Consider the following 21077-nt stretch of genomic DNA (forward strand, 5'->3'; position numbering starts at 1 on the left):
AATGTGTGGAACCAATCATGTTGGCATGTTTCCTCACTGGTAGAATTCTTTGCTTGTTGGGGTAAGGCTCTCATCAAGACTTCATTTCTTCAAGACGCCTAGACTCTTGGACCCTCCTTTATTATTTGGCATATTTGGTTGGAAAGGAACCATCGTATCTTTAAGGATGAGTTTTTAGAGGTTCCTCACTTATGGTGGAAAATTATCCATTCTTTGGGGGAAACTGTTTCTACAAAATGTGGCACTTCTGAGGCCATGGAACCAAGGGAGGATATTTTCAATAATTGTCTGAATATTCCCCCCTCACATGGAAAACTGATAAGAAAGATGTGTAGACATCCCTTGCAAAAGATAAATAGGGTGGGGAAGTGGAGTGCCCCTCCACATGGAATTCTTAAAATCAACACAGATGGGTCTTCTAAGGGAAATCCAGGCCTTGCTAGCATTGGTGGTGTTGGTAGAGATAGTAAGGGGGACATCCAGTTTGTGTTTTCTATTTATAAAGGTCATCACACTAACAACTTGATGGAGGCCATAGCTATTTTGTATGCTGTGAAGAATGCTTGTGACCTTGGTTGGAGAAGGCTTATCTATGAATTTGACTCACAAGTGGTGATACGCCTATTGAATCAACAACATTCTGAAGTTGTTAGTTGGAAGTTAGCTTTGATTGGGGACTAGATTCATAATTTGTGTACTTCTTTGGAGTGCTACTTTCACTCATATTCCCAGGGAATGGAATAGTGTTGTTGAATGTTTGGTGAAGTGGGCTTCTGACCATATGTGTAATTGGAACATTGTTGATAAGACTCAACTTTTGATGGGCTTGTCCCATCAACTTGATCACTTGGTTGATCTTGACAGGGTTGTCTGATGCCCTTTCTCTGTCTCTACTTGTTTCTCTTTCAACTTGAATAAATTTTCAACCATCCTTTATTTCAAATGTCTACCCTCAAAATTAGTCTTACAAACACGCTTACAACTATCCTAAGGAAATGTCATGCATGTCCACATGTAAAAGGGCACTATCATAAATTATCATAAGTGTTGCCATAGAATCTTATGAAACCTATCATAACTATCATGTAGATACTCTTCCAAATCATAATGAGTTCCCAAACACCTCAAAATAGAGGATTCCAATAAGGGATGCACATATCTATTTTGTATTTTTCCTAACAATAAATAGTAAAAATAACTTCATTTTACATGGTCTCTTTCACCAACATTGGTTAAATAATTTGTCTTCTTATGATTAAATTAAAAACATATCATCTTAAAAAGTGTACATTGGGTTTGTAAGAATTTTTAGCCCTCCTTTTAGAGATCTCCTAGAAATGGATGCATTTATTCTTGAATTGCACTTTTCCCCTAAATTCATGTCTATTTTTTACCATTTCTCTCTACCCCCAAGATACTAGAGGACATCTTGATGTAGGAAATCTTTGGAGTTGAGGTTGAGATTGACCTCAACCCAAGGCACTTTTCCTTAGGATCCTAAGCCCATTTTAGAGTGTTCAATTTTATTTCCCACATAATGTAGTTGGTCCTTTCATTTTTCATTCTAAAATCACTATAAAATGGGGCTTACTTCATTTGGGCATCCATTATTCATATACACAAAGTCCACCCATGTCATCAACTTGAGAACAAGATTCATACTTTCATTTAAGTCACTATTTGCAAGCAGTCTTTTAAGATACATTCAAGAAATTCAATCCAAGAAAAAAAGCATTCATTGAAGGTCCTCCTTTCATGTCATCAATCGTGAATTTTTTTCTCAAGATATAGATTCTTTATTTATAGTAAATAGTGGAGTTTTTCATCAAGGAAGGAGATCTACATTCCTCAATATTGCACAAGCACTCAAGCATTCATCTTTCAAGAATTTTAAGCTTTTGAACATACTTGCATCCATGCATCTATGATTTGGAACTTGTAGATCTATGACTTTTTTTGGGGAAAGCCTACATTATCATTTTATACAATCATACATCTACATAGAATAATTCATAGATCTATGTGGATAGAAGATTTGAATTTATCCATAAAGGTTTGGCAAGTAAAGTGAATATGTACATTTGTATTGGTTTTTCATTATTTCTCATTTCAAAGATAATTCCTAAATGGAGTTTTGACAAAGGAAATCCCTTTTCACTAGAAAAATTCATTTGTTATGTGTGTAGTAGAAAATCTACAGTTTTGGGGATCAACAAATTCAAATTTCAAAATTGGGGCTTCTTGTTTTAGTCAAACTTTTCATTTTTAGGTTTTTTGGGTAGAGTGGGCTGAGGTTTATCTCTACCTCAAGCCATGCTAACTTGATCCTTAAGTCAACCTAGTCTCTCTAGGTTGACATTTACCAGAGACTCCTAGATTTTTAGGATCAATAAATATCATTCCATGTTCTCAGATATAGTTATGTTCTATTTTTTGTTGATAGGAAAATTTCATATTTGGATTGGCCCCTCCTATTGATCCTCAAGTTAAATTTAATTCTATATCTTTTATTTTTTAATAGAACTTACTTTGATGCTCTACATATGATCATTTCATGTACTTAGCTATCATATGTGTTTCTTTAAATTTATTTGTAATTCACTTGGTCAATCTACTTGCACTAAGTAAAAACTTACCAAATCATTTAACCACACAACTTTAAAGTGAAAGAACATTATATAGAAAGGGATCCTCGAGGTATACATATTGGAAAAATATTAAGATTCAACATTGTCACCCCTTGCATCCTCTTTGAGTAGTGCTAATCTAATTTGGGCCTTTTGAAAGGTTATGATTGAAGGTCCCTCTTTTGCTTCCTTAATGTGCATCTAAAATTAAGGGTTTTGTAGACACATTTTAATTTCTATCAAGCATATATTCATTGTCCTCCTAATTTTTATGTTACAAAAAAAAAATCAAGAAAATAATAAATTAAAGATTTACAAGCTTTATGACACCTAAATCCTAACATGTAAGATGTCCTTAACACACTCCTCAATAATAAAATGTGTCAAGCATGATCTCCTCTACTAAAGTCCCAAAGAAAAAAGAATTATTAACACCCAATTGTTTAATCATCAAGATCAAATGAAACATATAGATCTAGTAACAAATATGGATGTCATCCTGTAAAGAAAAAGAGATCAAATTAAGAAAAAAACATTTCTGAATAAGGAACTAGGCCCTATAACCATCTCCTAAATCCTCATAGTGAGATTACACCAGATCATATACATGATGAAATAATCATGCTATTCATATTCATCAAATTGAATTCTCCAATACTAATAAATTATTCATAGCTCAAAACACATATATATGAAACATAAAGCATAAAGCATAAAAGCACATGCAAGAGACAATGGGCAATACTTCTCAAGTAATAATTTTTTTTGGTAAAAAAAGAGTTAGAAACATGAATGATGTTTTAAGATATCTAAGTCACCATGAATCATCTATGTATCTCCACATGTTTCCATGTCAAACTCACATCCAACTATAGTGTTAATTTTCCTTCAATATCTACACTTTTGTGTTTGTTTTATTCATAAAACTAGTAGGACATCTGTGCATTTTCTTTGAAGTAAATTTAAAACTTTTAGTTACTTTAAAGACTTTTAATCCTTGGTTAATGATAGACAAGTACAAAAATTAAGATTTTGAGGACTAATAATAGTGACAAGTTTTATTCAATAGAATTTGGCATAATTTATTGTAAGGAGCATGCAATGGAGAGACATGAGAAAAATTAAAATTAACATTGTGTGTAGAGATATAGAGAGGATGAACAAAAAATTGATAGAAAGGTCTATGAATATGTTGAGTTATGTTATTCTTGAACATAAGTTTTGGGATAGTGGTGTGGCCTAAACATGTTATCTAACTAATGGATATCATCCTTTGATACTTGTTGGAAAGAAATTGATGGATATGTAGTCTAGTAAGCATGGAGTTGTGGTTTAGTGAGAAGACCTTGAATCTCTAAATCTATGGTCATGAGGTAGATGCATGTCTTATGTGAGAAAAGAACCAAATTTAAGAACAAGGTCATTAAATTGTGTGTCTTCATTAAATATGGTATTAATGTGAAAGATTACAAGCTTTGGGATCTATTTGTTGAGAAGTTTCTCTATAGTAGAAGTGTGATTGCTCATGCTTTGAAACATTTCATTATTGATTTGCAACTAAAGAAGCAAGAAAAATAGAAAAAGGAGGTATTCCATGTACCACCTACTCTGATGAACAATGAACTATGCATTTATAATGGACATGATGATGAGAATACCTCAAGAAGTTCACATTATGTAAATTTTTAAAAATATCAATCTCTAAAGGCTCTAAAGAAGAGTAATGGCCTCAATCTCAATGATTGAGGAGGCATTTTATTTTATTTTTCTAACAACAATGAGCCCAAGAATGTTAGAGAGGTTATATGTATATGTATGATGCATATTTTTGGATGGAGTCCATGAATGAAGAGATGGTTGTATAAAATAATAATGCTACATTTGATTGAGTATGCTTTCTTGAAAGACAAAAATAGGTTAGATGTAAATGGGAGGTCAAGAAGAAATTGGGTCCAAATAGTAGTGTTGAAAATAATAAAGCATGATTGGTCTCAAAGGGGTATTCCTAGGTGGAGAGAATTTCATATGCTAGAATTTTAAAGGATCAAATTAAGGTAGTAGAATAACTTTCTATTTTAATATTGAGAGGAGGGGTATGAAAAAGAAAAATAGATCTTTACAACAATTATAAACTGTTAAAAAAACATAAAATAGCATGCATGACACAACACAATGGTTTGTGTGTGGAAAAGCCTTTTGGAAGAAAAAATAACATTCCAAAATCCACCTAATATATTATTGAGGAATCAACAACAAATTACCATATACTTGTAGAGAAAGATTCTCAAATGAGTATCACAAACTAGAGATCCAAAGATACTCAATAGCTATTAGAATATTGTAGACAACCTCTATTCCACACACCTAATATAAAGGAGATGCAATACATGAATCCATAAAATAGTAGTACAGAACCATGTGCTAAAAACTATGTTCATATTGTAAGTTTTATGTTGTGTTATCCCTTAAGATTGCATGTTTGTATTGATGAGAACTTTCTTGTTCTTTAAATTCATTTAATGTTGTTATGTTTGTTCCTTAATTTTAATATGATAATTATTTATCTCATTTGATGTCACGTGTATATATTTATTAACTTTTTATGAGTCGTGCTCTTTGTTTTAGATGAGTGGCATTTTCATACCCAAGTGACTCCTAGCACAATGAGGTAGACCTTAGGGTAGCACATGGAAAATTTGCATGGTTACCATCATTACAAATTAAATTTCTTGAAGACTTTACCTTGAGGATATTTGGGTAGAATGCAAATGGAAGTTCTTTCCTTTATTTTAGCTTTTATTTTCATACTATGATGTATATGTATAACTTATGACCCTTGGTACTCCATTTTACATATAATTTTGAATTATAGAACCTCCTCTTGGATGGAATATAAACTTCTTATATAAGGTGCAAAGAGTGGATCATTTTATGCATGGTTTCTCAATGTTGGTGACAAATGTGCATGTTGCTTCACATGCAAATAGTCATTTTGGTAATGACAATAAAATAATATTAGAGTATACTTATAATTGGGTTTAAAATGAATCTATATGTTAAAAGATATTCAATGTTTGTCTTTATGTATCTTGTTTAGCATTCTCCCAAGTTAGGGTTGTGTATTGGTGATAATCACCTTGTTATGGGGGTGTTTGAGGTCGTTGGAGTGGTCATCATTGAATTGGGGTGTGTTGGTCACCTTGCCTTTCACCCCTTTTATCATTTTTCTTGTATTATCAAGCCTCGTGTGTTCTCCCCAACCTTTTGCATATATCTTATGCATTGATTGGTATGTGGATCAAATATTGAAGACCAATTCAATCCCTAGTAATAATTAAGTGATAGCTAATTTCCACAGTCCATAACAATTTTTCATATGTTTATGGATCTTGATTGTGTATAAAAACTTTAGTCAATGTTTTAGTTCACACTCTATAAGCCATTATCTAGACAAATGAGATCTCATAGGGATGAGAAATGATTAACTCACTTTTTGTCCCTTTGATCTTTCATTTGTCTTGATGATGGTTTACATAGTGTGATCTGAAATGTTGACTAAAAATACTATACACTCAAGATCTAGAAGCGTATGAAAAATCCATAGTCATTTTCCTTATTTTTTAGTTTATCTTTTTGTTATTGTAGCTTTGTAGTGGAATTTTTTGTGTTGTGCTTGTCCTAGAGACCAAAACTGAGGTTTTTTTATCCAATCATTCAAGACACTACTGCTAGAGCCAAGACTACAATGCCAGAAAGGACTACAACACATGTTTAGAACTCTAGTGCCAGATCAAGACTATAACAATGGACCTAGAAACTTTTACTAATATAGGACACCTATACACTCACACTAGAGTATTTCCTAGGTAATAGTGTCACATTTGGTAATACTACTCTTTGGTACTATATCTTTTATGATTTCATCATTTATTAAAAAAATCAACCACTTCTAGAGGAAATTTGCATGTAAAAGTTGTTCCACTTGTCCTTGTGATTCTTCTTATATTTTCACTTCATTGACAAATCACATCTCTTAATTTGTATGGCACTCAATTGTATTGAGAAATAATGTCATTTCTTGGAAGTAATCCATCATTAGTCTAGTTGGTTTGATAGACATTGTACATTTTAATAAGAAAATCTCTTTTTTGTTAGATGTTGTTAAGTTTATTTATGATCATATTGTAGGTGTTCTTAACTCACATCCTGCTCCTAGTTTTGAATTTTGATGAATGCATCACCTAGTCAAGGCTTGAACTCATAGTGATTCCACCATTTATGTGGGTTTTCTTGGAGCTTGTTTAGGTTTGTAAGAGTGACTTGGTGTGGATTTGAGTTTCATGATACCCTCTTCCTTCCTTTGAGTTGTATTGTGAGAGAATGTGATTGTAGGTTAGTACCTAACTATCATTTTTTGTCATTTACACTCTTCCAATTTTACTACAAGGGTTTCATTATAATTATTTTGCTAGTGTCATATCAAGCTTGATCAACAATGAAGCCATTCATGGGATTAGTTTCATTTTGTGCATATTTTTCACATGATCCTTGTGTACATGTTGTTTTGCAAGTACATGTGGTTGTAGTAAATTATCATTGTCGTTATTATTTACATGAACTTTTATGTTGGTTTTAACCTAGGTGTGTGACTTACAACATCACATCTAGTATCAAAGAACATGTTGCAACACTATGATCATTAGTTCATATACTTGTCAGTGTAGTTGTTCATTCTTGATGTAGAGTTTCTCAACCACTTGTGTTTGAATTGTGTGATTTATTTGATCATGTGCTTTAGTATGACATTTTAAAGAGTTTGATGTGAGCCAACCCATGTAATGAGTTTGTAGAGGAATGGTGTCTCATAGGCCTTCTCATACTCGTTATGGAAAAAAAGACACTCATGGTTGAGATCTTGAGGTGGAGGATGATTTCTCACCTACATGGTTCTATTACATACAAGCATGTGTTTTTCCTTCATCTATTTTTGCATGTTGTAGATAGTAAATATATTTTTCTAGTTTGTCCTCTTGATTTATATATTTGAGTTCTTGTATTTGAGAGTGGGTTAGATCCTTGATTTTGGTAAGAAGATTTTTCACATTTGATTATTTTATTGATGTCTTCTTGATGCATAGCATCCACCACACTAGCCCATCAACTAGGGATTATCCCAACTTGCTAACAAGGTGTTCTCACTCTTATTAATTCATCAACACCTTTACTTTTTAAGGCTTCATAAGTATTCGTCCACCACCAATCCCCTTAATATATGCCCATTGAATAATTTAATACCTTTGACTCATTTATTCCCTCAAAATTGATCTCACACATTCCTTGTGCACATAATGCATCTCTTGACTCCTTATGATATCATCTTAATCCCTAGTCCATTAGTCAGACTCATGACTTCAAAGAATTTTCCCAATACCTTGCCAAGACCCTCTAACAACCACTAACCCTTCTAAGATTTTGTATCATCACATGGACAATGAATGCCCCATTTACCCTCATACTTCAACAGACACTATTCTTTAGACCTCACTAGGTGTTATGCTTTCCCAAAGGATTCTCCCAATGCTTGCAACCACAGAGACACTTGTCTCAACATAGTGTCATCCCTTAACATACCCAATCAGTACAAATTTGACCCATCCTAAAGACATAATAGAAATTCAATGTCAAACAGAGATGGTTGTATCTTAACCTCTAAGGCACCTACTCTAGCAAATACATAATGTGCTCCCTTCCCTTATAAACATTGGAACACATTATTAACTCTTCCTTCTACATTATAAAATTGTCAAATGCCTTGCAAAGTCCACTAAATGAATGAAATCATACAAACTTTACTTCTTACTACCCTTTCACGGATTGAGACAACAATGCATCACTTTCCTTCATCCAATGCATGTACCAACAAGTGTTGGGAGGTTGGTGCCTCCATCCCCTCTAGGCGAAGCTATTAAACATAGACCGATGGATTTGTGACATGTGCTTAACTACTTCTTGTGGATCCTTTTCTCCAACTATTGTGGCATTTGTTGACAACTAGAGCTTTTGGTGTGATGACAATGGTGATTCCAACAAGTAGTATTAGAGCACTACGTTACGAGTTCAAATCCATCAGGTCATATTGAGGAGGGGATTGTTGTGAGCCTTTGTCCCCTCTTGGTGAAAGTATCAGTCAACATACACTGATGGATTTGTGACATGTGCTTAACCGCCTCTTGTGGATCCTCGTCTCTGGCTATTGTGACATTCATTGATAGCTTAAGCTTTTGATGTAACAATAGTGGTGATTCCAAAAATAAGTGCATGTTGTTCTACAAACACAGGGACATAAATATAATATGTTTCCCATTGTTCTCGGCTCGAATCCATGTGAAACTTAGAGTTTCTACATCTTATTAGTGTTATGATTATCCTAACCGAGGTTTTAGTGTTTCCTCAAGAACTTGAATATCTTTGCTAATCTCAATGAGAATAGTTGAAACAAAAACCAAAATAAAGGTCATTCACATCTTCATTATTCCCATGCAAGATGGATCATTATATTATCTTGCTTACATAAAAGAATGTTTGAATATCATACTGTTATCATTGATAAAACAAAAAAATGTGCAAAAAAATTGCTTTCCATTAATACTTTTTTCTTATTACATCAAAAAATACTATCCTCGGGCATTTTACAAAGATAAATAAACTTGTTTCCAACTATGGGAACTTACACAAACCAATTAACTATTGTAAAGAACCAAAAATGTCATTTGTAGACCCTTAACTATGTTGTCAAGTGGGGAACTTTTAATTCTTTTACACCAAGGATTTTAATCATCATTTCTATTGTATCAAATTGATCAATTCAATACCTTATAAACATAAAACCTTATTCAAACTTCTAATCTACCCTCTTTAAGCCCATACATAGCCCATTAGGCCTAATTTGCTCAACATAGCAACATTATGTCAAAATGATTACAATGACTCAATATGACTTCAAATGCCATTTCCAATCATGATTACATTTTACATTATAAAATGGAGATATAGATCACAAACTAAATGCCTTCATATATTCTTCATGTGGGCCTTATGGTGGCCCCTTGATCCCTAGGTGCTCGTGCACCACTTGATTTGTACTTTATTAAATTTTAGAGACCATTTGTGATATTATTGTTACATGTGCCATGTTTAGATGACATGGCTAGCAATGTTCTTGACTTAAAGGGAATGTTAATTTATTGGCTTTTCATTGAGCATTGTGTACCCTCTTATATAGTTGATGGTTTGAATGTAAAAGAGATGTATTGTTTGTATTCATGATCTATACAAGCTTATGACATGGTAACACTTTTGTTAAATTTATTGTACATTTGTCTTCATGTGAGTGCATCGTCACATGTGTAAAACATCTATTTCAATGCATGGAAGGGATGTTAATTTTTTTATGACATTTAGCTATCGTGTCTTATTAGTGGTGGTGATTATTTAAAAAATATTATATTGATTTTGTCCATATCATGTGGCCCGAGGTATTACAATTCACATGCCTATGAATACTTTATTTGATGTTTCTCATTTTTATTAATTCAATCAACCAAGATTCACCTACCAAGATGAACATGCAACTCAATAATTTCTCTAGACACCACTTTGCTACATTCAAATATCTAAAAGGTGAAGGAAAATAAGTTATTAAGTCACATTTTGCAAGATCAATCTTGTTTACCAGACCATTCCCAATACAAAGTCAATTTTGCAAAACACAAGCTTAATGTAGAGAGAAACCTAATTTGTTGTGTTACTTTTTGACAAATGAAATTATAATTAAAAATTATATTTGAAAAAGTATGAAATAATCATTTATTATTCACCAATATCAACAAAATTCTTGTACTTGTTATATCAAATTTCAACTTTCTATTACATAAATTCACATAACCTTATATTAAATTATTATTAATCTTAATTTTAATTTTGTGTGTGTGTGAATCTTCAACTTTTTGTGTAAGGTGAAAAAATTGTTTGATTATCATCCCAAACTATTCCTACAAATGGTCGACACTTGGGAGATCTCCGTAGCAATAAAACACAAATATATTTATTATTAATAATTAATTATAGATTACAGTCAATAAATATACCTTCAATAGATTTGAATCCTCGGAGAAGCAGATGAGGGAGATGGAGAGGACTGACTTGTGCCATCCCCTACCTGACAAATAAATCTATGCCTTCTGATAGGCTTAACCCGCTCTTTATTGCATGACCTCTCTTACAAAATCCTTTATGGATACACCTGTATATAATATTTATATATATATGTATACATATGCTTTTTATGGCATCAATATGTCAGAGGGTTAGTTGGTCAGTATGATCTAGGGAAACAATACTCAAGAAACATATATATGATCATGCCAATTTTACCAGGCTTCTTTTTTCCCAATTTTCTTTTTCTCTTTTGTGCTTTGTTTGATCTTGGTATCATCTATAGCTGACAAAGGAGATCTGAGGTTGGGGGCCAGAGTGAAGAAAAACAAAATGGAAAGCATGGCCGGGAACCAGAGTTTTCATCCATGGCGGGAGTTCGTACAAGCAATCATGGTGTTTGGATTGCTGGAGTCCAAACAAGGGGCCCGCGAGGTTCTTTATGGAAAGAGTGAGGTGGGTTATGGGCTTGTTGGAAACATTGATGACCGTCACTTTATGCTTGTAATACTTTCTCCCTCTTCTCATCCATGACTCCCCCACCGTGTGAAGGAATTGTATTGGGCACCCAAAGTTGTCCACTCCTGCAATTGTATGAGTTTTGTCACATTTCATCTCATAACGTGAAAGAAAAGAAGAATGTGGAAAGAGTAAAATGTAATCTTGACTAGTGAGAGTTATTTCTGGATTCCGCTGTGTAAAATTTGTTTATCATAAGTTTCGGAATTCAAAAATAATTTGTACTAATTTGGATGGGACTGTGGAAATCTAATGTCTTTATAAATCATTCTTTTTAAGTAATATTGTTTACCTGAATTTAAATAAGGAATGGAGGGTGGTAGCCGCGGTCCAACAGGACTGTTGTATCTGATCCGATCCGACTGAATCAGAACAGGAAGATTTTCCTGTGATGGGAAGCCTGCACAGACAAAACATCCCTTCATCATTAGCACACTGACAGAATTTTATTGAAGGCCACTTATTAGCTGGCAGCAGCTATGCAGCTATGAAAAAAGTTACTCATACTTAGGAGAAATACTTGGGTTTTTCTCAAAAAGTTGTAAAAGATTTATATAAGAAAAACAATTTAGCCACGGAACTATTAGGATAGTGGATCTGTAAGCATGGTATATTAAGATCATTTCAATATAAGAAAAACAATTTAGCCACGGAACTATTAGGATAGTGGATCTGTGAGCATGGTATATTAAGATCATTTCAGAATGAAAAGTAAAGATCACAAGGCATAATGGTAGTGTTTTTAAATTGTGATATTGTTATCAGAATTTAATTGTGTAGTTTTTGAGTCAAACTCATTGGTTCATATTTCATGAGTAATGGTTCACGTGAACCCATTTTTCATGAGAATGAATAGAACACTTAGGATCACCTTGATCCAATTAGTGCAAAGTGTTCTATCCATTCTTATGAGAGATGAGTTTCTAAATTCAACTGTCTAGAACTTTATGCAAATAAAAGGTACCCATTAGAAATTAAAATATATTACCATTGAGTTTAGCAAAGACACCAAGAAGAGGAGCAACATTGTAGGTGCAAGCTTCTGTCTGCATATAATTCCCTCTTTCATCCTCAAAATTGTCGTTCTTGTCTGGCCCTCCAACAAGAGCCCCAACAACAACATTAGGATTGGTCTCCTTGCGATTATACCACGTGTCATAGCCCTGTGTACAACCTATGAAAGATGGATTCTCCTTGTAAGAAATTATGGAGGCTCCACGATGATGAACTTGCAGAGGATAGGTTTTGCCAAATCCCACCAAGTAACTTGTAGCCCTTGGGTTGAGGCCTAGAATGTAGTCTACCTGTTAAATGGGAAGAAACAGCACTTTTATTAATGACACTCTTAAGAAACTCTATAATTACTTTGCAGGTTAATGCTGAAACTTCAAAATCATCTCTTATGTTCTTAGGGGGCACTAGTCTTCAAATAAAATGTATCAAAGATTTTTTTTAAAGGTCAAACTTATTTTTTCAGATTCATTAAAACATTGTGATTTTTTTGTTATTTTTTATTTCAAATATATAGATTATGAAGAATAAATACTAATTTTCTTTTGTAAAATTCTACTATATTTTTTCAATTTTGAGAAATTTGGTCAAAATTTGGTTAATAGAACATTTTAAATGAAAAATAGCAGTGTCCTATTGTTGGCATGTGATATTATGTTGGCCATTTCCACGGTAATGAAGTTGTCTCTTTCTGTCATACAACTGATCCCTGTCTACTCTTACTATTCTCTATGCTGTGTTGCAGTCACATCTATTAAATGTTTCACATGTGAACTCCCCGTTTACGTAGGACCGTAGGATGTTCAAACTCAAGATTTTTCAAAGATCTTAAACATTAGGAAGTTACCATTAGTGGACAAGATTTTCACCACAATTCATATATAGGTAACTACCAATAAAGAACAAACCTGATTCATAACGAAACAGGGTGATTATTTTTAACATCAGATTCAAATGGGCTTTTCTTTAACCTCCCATGTGGAGTTCTGATCCTACAAAGGACAACGCAACGCAGGAAGTGCAAGGTTCATTAATGGCTACAACAGTGATAAAAGGAAAAGAGTACTCTTAGAGAGGACATAAAATCTTTAAAATTATTGGGGCATTTTGTAACATTCAGTCACATCGACAAAAAATTCCATAGGAAACCAATTACATTATGAAGTTTTCTTTCATGTGGGTTGTACTTTAATGCAGTGAAGTAAACATGTCAATGTAATTGTTTTCTTTTGAACACTTACGGAAAGATGTGAATAAAACAGGGTTTGTGCAAAGACAAACCTGAGACTGGGCAAGCTTAAGAAGCTCTGTTGGCTGTACTTCTGCGGATGGACACATGAGCTGCTTTTTCACTGAAGATAGGTAATCTGAGTACACTGTTAACAGAAATGATGCGGAGGAGACATACTGCATATTGTTCCACTCCCTAATATATAACAAACCCCCTTCATGAAAAAAGAAAACCCTTCATTAGTTAACGTTATCAGATTTTCACAATCCATTTGAAACACATGAATTTTAATTTTGAATAGGATTGTGTAAGTTTTTTTGGATCAATGTTTCAGATCACACTCTTGCACTTTCTCATCATGATAAGGATCACGTAATGTAATCCAAAATGTTAATGCTTAAAAAAGCTTGCACAATTAAATCTAGAGTTAAAATGCAAAGGGCATTAAATTGACTTTGTAACCATGTGAATTAGTGGAATCCAGGGGTAAGTAAGATCGTCATTAGCCAAGGTTCAGATGGAGTTAAATTCAAGTTGATGTCTTCTGATGCTTACCAGGAGTAAGATCAACATTGGAACCCGGTAGATTTTTCTGGAGGCAAGCACAGAGGAAGAACTCGGCCTTGGATTGATATTTTTGCAAAGTAGAAGTGTATTTCCCACCTTGACCTTGCATCAAGACCTTCAATACACAAATAAATTCGTTAAGATTCATGTGAATTGTAACATATAAACAATAAATCCAATAAGAGACAATCGTACTCAATGCAAGGAAATTTCTCGTGAAGTGTGCTAAATTTTTGTAGTACCTTGGCGGCAAGGACTTGGAGGCCTGCATATTTGACATCCCAGCTGAATTCTGTCATTGCCCATCCAGTGCCCCCTAAGGACTCCGCATTATCAGTAATATATTTCAGATAATATACATCTCCAGTGGCCTGGTACATCCATGAGGCAGCCCAGAGCAACTCATCCTAATCATCATCAGCACTACATATTAGTTAAGTGTAAACCCCATTAAATGTGGATTGAAATGGTTATAAATCAGCTAGTTAGGGATTCTTTCAGGTTCTAACCCCATAGCCGCTTACTGAAGAATAGTACTTCCCAACAATGCTGATGCTTTTGTCATATTTGCCTCTGTATTTATCAGCAAAGGCAAACAACTGTACATTGAAGAACAGAAATAAGGCTGCAGCTTATCAGATGGTTGTATGTTGGGCTCAGTTAAAAAAACTCTTTGTCTTTGCAGAATTTGAAGTCTGAGTATTACCTGCTTGGCATGTTGGAGGAGCAAATTTGAATAGGCGGGATTTGATTTGCGAAAAACAATTGAAGAGGATGCCATGGCAGCTGCAGTTTCACCTGCTAGGTCAGAGCCAGGGTTAGCAGCATCGACCTTGTATGCCTGCCTTGATGTTGTCATGTCCTCTGGCCTTTGCCAGCAATAGTGATCGGTGTCTCCATCTCCAACCTGGAACTCACAAGTCGAAGCCAAGATTAATTATTGTTATATGTTCTAATTACTTTTTATTATTATTTGTTACGTTCGAGTAGACACAACCCCAAGATCTCCCAGATACTATTGTGTAGGCTCATGCCTGCCAACCTGAAATTCACATTACCAGAGACCTTCACATCTCAATCCTTGACACATTGAATCCCCACAGCTAGTAACAGAGTAATTGTTCTCTTCAAATTTACTGTAGTTTAAATCAATGCATTCTACTGATGTTGCCTCTGCAAACTACAATTCACGGGAAAGATCTAAGAGTAGCAATGGTTATGCAGATTCAAAACACAAAAAACAACAAAAGCCATTAAATTGTAGAGCCAATTAGAGTAACTAATACAGAGGCCCACCCAATAATCTGAAGAAGTATTTATATCACTAGACCCTGGAAATAGCAGGAAGAAGGCTGTATAAACACTTGCAGGCACGAATTTATACCAATAAATTTGGAAAAGGAAACTCTTCATTATGTAAGATCAACTTAAACAATAAAACTAATGATTACAGAAGCAATGAATATACGCCCAAATTTATGTTAGTAATAGAGACTGTAGAGTGTTGTAGCAATTACAGCCATTAATGATAGCTAACAGCTTGGAGAAAAACAAACATTGAAAAAAAACCGATTGTAAAAAGGGGGTGGCATTGAATGATTTTTTTGCTTCTGGATTTTTGCTCTGTATTCCACTTTGAGCCAAGCCAACATTTCGGAGCACATTATGTGAACCATCATCAGAACAAGAGCAGCACAGAGATGAAAAATATGAGTTAATCATCTGCTTATTATTACCTCTCCCCAGAGAACTTCGGGCTCCGAATGAGCTTTCAAAAAGTAGTCTGTACCCCATTTGATGGCCTCCATTGAATATCCAAGCTGCCCTGCTGCAGTAATCTGATTGCCATACTCCATCACACTCCACGAGAGCATTGTAACAGTAAACGCCATTGGAAGGCCAAATTTGACATGATCACCGGCATCATAGTAGCCGCCCACTAGATCCACCTGCATGAAGAACAATTGAAGCCCATTTACTATAAAACCGACTGCATTTCAGTACATTTTATCCCTGTTAAAATAATCCCAAACTCAATATGAAATACTCCCGACGCAACATTGCTTTCAATGTTAAAAACAAACACAATTAAAAGGTACAAACTCTCTGAACATTCATTGCCTCAACCAGCGAGAAAACCAAGTATTTCTCGATGCTACATTGTACTGTATCACTACTGTTGAGCACAAAAGGCATCTGGGGAAACAAAAACATACACCCTGAAGCAATCCATCAGTGAGTCCAGAGTGGTCACGCCATGTAACACGCTGTCCTGAAGGAAGTCTACCAGATCTCTGGGCTTCCAGAAACAAAAGGCACTTGCTCAGGGCCTCCCCATAATTCAACCCTGAACACTCACACACAAACACATTCAAACAGAGCAATGCCGCCACCACCCACAACAACCAACTCCTCCAAGAATTCACCATTCTCTCCAAGAAACCCCACTCAACATGCAAATTCCAATCAACCGAAACGTTCACAAAATGCAATGCAAACGGGTACAAAACGCCGAACCTATGGATCCGCCATTAAATCTCATTTGAAGCTCAAATAATGTACCCTGGCAAACATTTGACTCCGACAGATTGCAATGATGATCCATGTCAGTAGCTCGCTCATATATTTTCTTGCAAGACTGCTGATACTATTTCAGTCGGCCAGAATCATGAGGTATCAAATAATGGGTATGCATTAAATGAGATGAGTCATTTGAAGCTGGCATTCAGATTTCTTATGCTTGTTCTTCTTTACAGTTTCCTCTCAGCATTCTCCATGAACACTGTAAAAGCAGTCTAAGTAGAAGTGGGTGATTGGTAAACAAGCTCTCTCTCTCCTTAATTTGGCGGGACTGAAACAGGGGCCTACCCTAGTCAAGTTTCTGTCCCTTTCCGCCATTGAAAATTAGGGACAAATTTTAAAGTAGGGCTAAAAAGAGAAGTATTAAACGTGATTTTTGGGCGTTGACGGAACGGGAACTCTGTTGGTTGTTGATCTCTTTGCCGTCAGAGTCAGGGTTCCGAAATTACTGGGTATAAGAGACAATTTTGAAGAGTTTAATCAAGGAATGGCATTCTTTTTGCAGAGCTCGAGAAACAGAAATTTTATGTAGACACCATTGCGTTCCATGCGGCGAAATTCCGGTCGAGGAAAAAAAGAACGGATACGGTTAATTGCCGCCCATCGTGGCTTTCGGGATTTGAATATTGTAACGGCAGTTTTTACGGTTGAGCCTCCGCCACTTATTAATTACAAAAACGTTTCGCAATATTCTTTTTCAATATAAGAGGATTTACTAAATTTGAAAAGAATAAAAAAGGTATCGTTTAAGGCAGGGTGGGTCCCGTGGAGAGGAGCTCCTTGTGCACCTACTAGGGATGGGTGTTAAAACAGGATTTTCATATTTTTTAACATTTTTTTTTTGGGTTCTTACATATTTCAAGTAATTGTGTAAAGATTTTTTTATTATGTAATCTTTTGAAAAATGTTGAAAAGGAGAAAATTAAATATCATAAAATCTTATGACTATATGTGTCAACATTTTATTATTTAAAATATCTTAAGTATACATAATCAAAAAATAAAGGTGGGTGAATGTAAGCTTATGTTTTAAGAGAGAGTTGGTGTCAAGCTTAGAATAAAACATAAAAGTAGGAAAAAAGAAGTCATTAAGCGACGAGAGCAATAGTACCTAGAGGGGGCAAAAGGTTCTCACCACATTATTAGTCTCATACATCAACGAGGTTTGGAGTGATGTCGAGAACATCTTGGCCCTCATTTTCTCTTTGGTTTTAGCTACGCCTTTATTTTGAATCAAAGACATTGCCAAATATAGATGAGGAAGCAATTGTGAAGAATTGACAATTGGTCACCCAAGAATACCACCAATTAATAGTCCCATCCCCCTAGAAATCCAACCACAAGTGGCACATTGATCTTTCATATTTTCCAATAATTAGTAGTTATAATTTTAGTGTTCTAATTTATTTATAGATAATCTACAATTCCTAAATTGTAATAATTTCATCATTGTAAAAGAAACTTTCAAATTGTAGTTAAAATAAAATTGTATCATTAACATTTAGAGACACTTTATAATGAAAGGTAGGGTGTCATATAGTGATTATGTACATAAAGACTAAGATGTAACTAATATATGTTTAATTAGTTTTTGCTACAATAGTAGAAAACATCATGTTTTGGTCGTGTACACAAAACACTAAAATGTGTGTGTGTGTGTGTGTGTGAATATTTGTGTCTGTGTTTGTGTGAATTAAAAATGGCACCATAAAAAAAAATATGTTAACAATTTTCAAAATCAAATGCAAAATCAAAAAAATTGTCCAATAAGAAATGATGGGTTTTCTAAAAGTAAAATTCAAGTTACATACAAAGTATTTTAAAAAATGTATTACAAATATGGTGAAGTAAACAATATAGCAACTTTTAAATTGTTCTAAAGTGGTTTTGAAAGACTTTGAATAAGAGAAGGATGGTGAGGAATGACATGCCATATATCTTCTACATACATAAGAGAAGATATTTTTTTTTGATGGTTACTTGATAATCATTAATTGAGTTGGGAGGACCAAGCTATCAAGTTTTATAAAGAAGTAATGATTTGTATTGTAGGTGGGATTTAGCATTCTCACATGAAAGATTTGAAGATCTTTAACTTCCTCTTTGGTGGTGGTAAGATTTAGAGGGGACAAATGCATAGTGGTCAAAGGAAGTGTAGAGAAGTAGGAAATCACAATACCCCTATTTTTAGAGGTCAAAGAATGAATGATCATGTGGGAGAGGAAGAGATGTTAGGGCATCATGGTATTATTAGAAAGGGAGATGGTTAGCCTTGAATTAAGGTTGTGGATTGTTAGGGCATCCATGTTTGTTGTATATTTACATGTGTTGATGTAATTAATCTTGCACACACTAAAGAATATTCTCGTGCACATTATTATGCATAATTGAGCACATGTTTACACATTCATACTCTAGCACAAGTTCACATAATTGAGCCTAAATTTAGATTAGTCTAGTCTAATTGGGCTTTAGTTTGCACGTTGTACATATCATGCAATTTTAGTTTTCATATCTAGCTCTACTTTGTTACTTTTAGTTTGAGTTAGTTTTTTTCTAATTTTAGAGCTTATTTTTTGTAAAAGCAATTGATCTTGTTTTTGTAATTCATCCTGAAATCTTACAATTTCGCCATCTTTTTTTTTTTTTTATTGATAAACAACGAAGGCCTTGATTATTTTTATTAAATATTAACAAATTAATGATTTACAACAGCATATATCTGTTCAAACGAGCATTGGTAGGAAAGAACAGAGAAGAAAACCTCCAGTCTAGCCTAGGACCAAAGTCCTTTATTATTACATCATAAAAGGGGCATACCCCAATTATATTGATTCATATTAAATGATTATAAGAGCCAAGATAATAGTACAAATAAATAAAATCAATAGGGATGCATAAAAAGCCTCATTGACTAGTTAAGAAAAATCATAGCGGTCGTAGTTCTTTAATCCTCTTCCATTACTAAGCTGAGCGCTCAACCCTGCCTTCTTGACTTATCAATCAAAAAAGTTAGTAATCAAGCTGCATACAACTTTTTTAGTAAAGGATACCTTGGAGAAATAGCTTTTAATTTGCTATTAGTTATTTGTGCTAAATTCTACAAAAAAAGGCGTACATCATAATAATTAGCTTTATTCCTTTACTAACAAAGTCCTTAAAATACCGAGAATATTAACATATAAATGATTACCAAACGAAGCCTATAACCTATTATTTGAAAGATGATTCTTATTGTGATATTGCTATTAGGATTTAACTATGTGATTTTGAGTCAAACTCCTTGACCTATGTTTCATGAGTAATGATTCAACATGAATCCATCTCTCATGAGAATAAATGGAACACTTAGCACTCATTGGATCTAGGTGATGCTCACAAGGGTGAAGCATCGAGACTTCCCAAGAGATCACCTATCCCACTACTACTCTAGCCTGAGCGCGCTTAACTACAGAGTTTCCTCCATGGTTAAACTCAAAGCTTGCAACCCCATTTGCAAAATGTTCACCAAGTGTTGTGCCTTATGAACCATTCATTAGAAAGCCCCTTAAGCTCATCAATTGACAAGTAGGAGATAATTTCCACAGCAAGTCAAATTGTGATATTGCTATCAGGATTTAACTATGTGATTCTTAACTATTCTTTGTTATGTTGTACTATACTATTTCATTATACTGATTAGATTTCCCTAATTATACAAGTTCTAAAATTGTAGCCTACATTTCTTTGAAAAAATAAATAAGTTACACTTAGTCTACCAAACAGACAAAAATATCATCTTTAGTTAATCTCAAAGTGTCAACATAACTTTAATTCAAACTAAATGAATTATTCCTAAGTATCAGATGACACCTTTGAACTCAACTCCTTAGGCCCAAATGCCCTACTAAGATTGAGCTGTCAAAGGTTCTAAATCCTTACCTAGGAGATACATACAATTCTATCTAACTAGTTTGATGGATGAGATGGTTAATATAATACTGCAATAGTCTTAATTAGGAGCATAGAGTACCATGAACTAATAAAATAATTACCTTTGCCTTTCGAAATATTGCTCTATTCTTCAATACTATAATGAAACTTACTAGCTTATCTATGTGAAAGAATCCTTTGCTTTATAATCTAAATCCATATTGTCATTACTATGAATTAGAAATACTAAACTTCTAAAATTATGATATTGTCTAAAATCTATCCTAATATATTGAGCCAAATCTATATTTTAGAATCTTAGTACCATTCCTATGTTGTTCAAACCCCAGTTATGCCTAGGTTGCCTCTCGTGAGCCACATGATAGAGTTTTAACATAATTGTCATATACCTCATG

At 34.1% G+C, this 21077-nt stretch overlaps 1 protein-coding gene across 1 annotated transcript; it reads right to left on the reverse strand.

The window, feature by feature from the left end:
• Positions 1-10709: 10709 nt before the first annotated feature.
• Positions 10710-17068, reverse strand: LOC149558822 (endoglucanase 11-like). Its single transcript, XM_089832861.1, has 10 exons — positions 16386-17068; positions 15906-16118; positions 14876-15076; positions 14679-14768; positions 14412-14576; positions 14158-14284; positions 13653-13816; positions 12349-12664; positions 11653-11760; positions 10710-11425 (listed from the first exon to the last, which is right to left on the reverse strand). The coding sequence occupies exons 1-10, from the start codon at positions 16596-16598 to the stop codon at positions 11118-11120; spliced, it is 1905 nt and encodes a 634-aa protein (XP_089688987.1). The 5' UTR covers positions 16599-17068; the 3' UTR covers positions 10710-11117.
• Positions 17069-21077: the final 4009 nt, after the last annotated feature.

This window comes from Cupressus sempervirens, chromosome 5 (assembly GCF_028749045.1).
Source record: "Cupressus sempervirens isolate cs-2001-9-10 chromosome 5, ASM2874904v1, whole genome shotgun sequence".
NCBI classification, from domain to species: Eukaryota; Viridiplantae; Streptophyta; class Pinopsida; order Cupressales; family Cupressaceae; genus Cupressus; species Cupressus sempervirens.

Bases quoted from the DNA above. Each gene is read 5' to 3' on its own strand.
- LOC149558822 (XM_089832861.1), bottom strand. From the start codon at position 16,598: ATGGTGAATTCTTGGAGGAGTTGGTTGTTGTGGGTGGTGGCGGCATTG. The intron at 16,119-16,385 runs GTATGTTTTTGT...TTCTTCATGCAG, and splicing joins CTGATGGATTGCTTCAGGGT to GTGGATCTAGTGGGCGGCTA. The intron at 12,665-13,652 runs GTTTGTCTTTGC...CCCATTTAACAG, and splicing joins TTAAGCTTGCCCAGTCTCAG to GTAGACTACATTCTAGGCCT.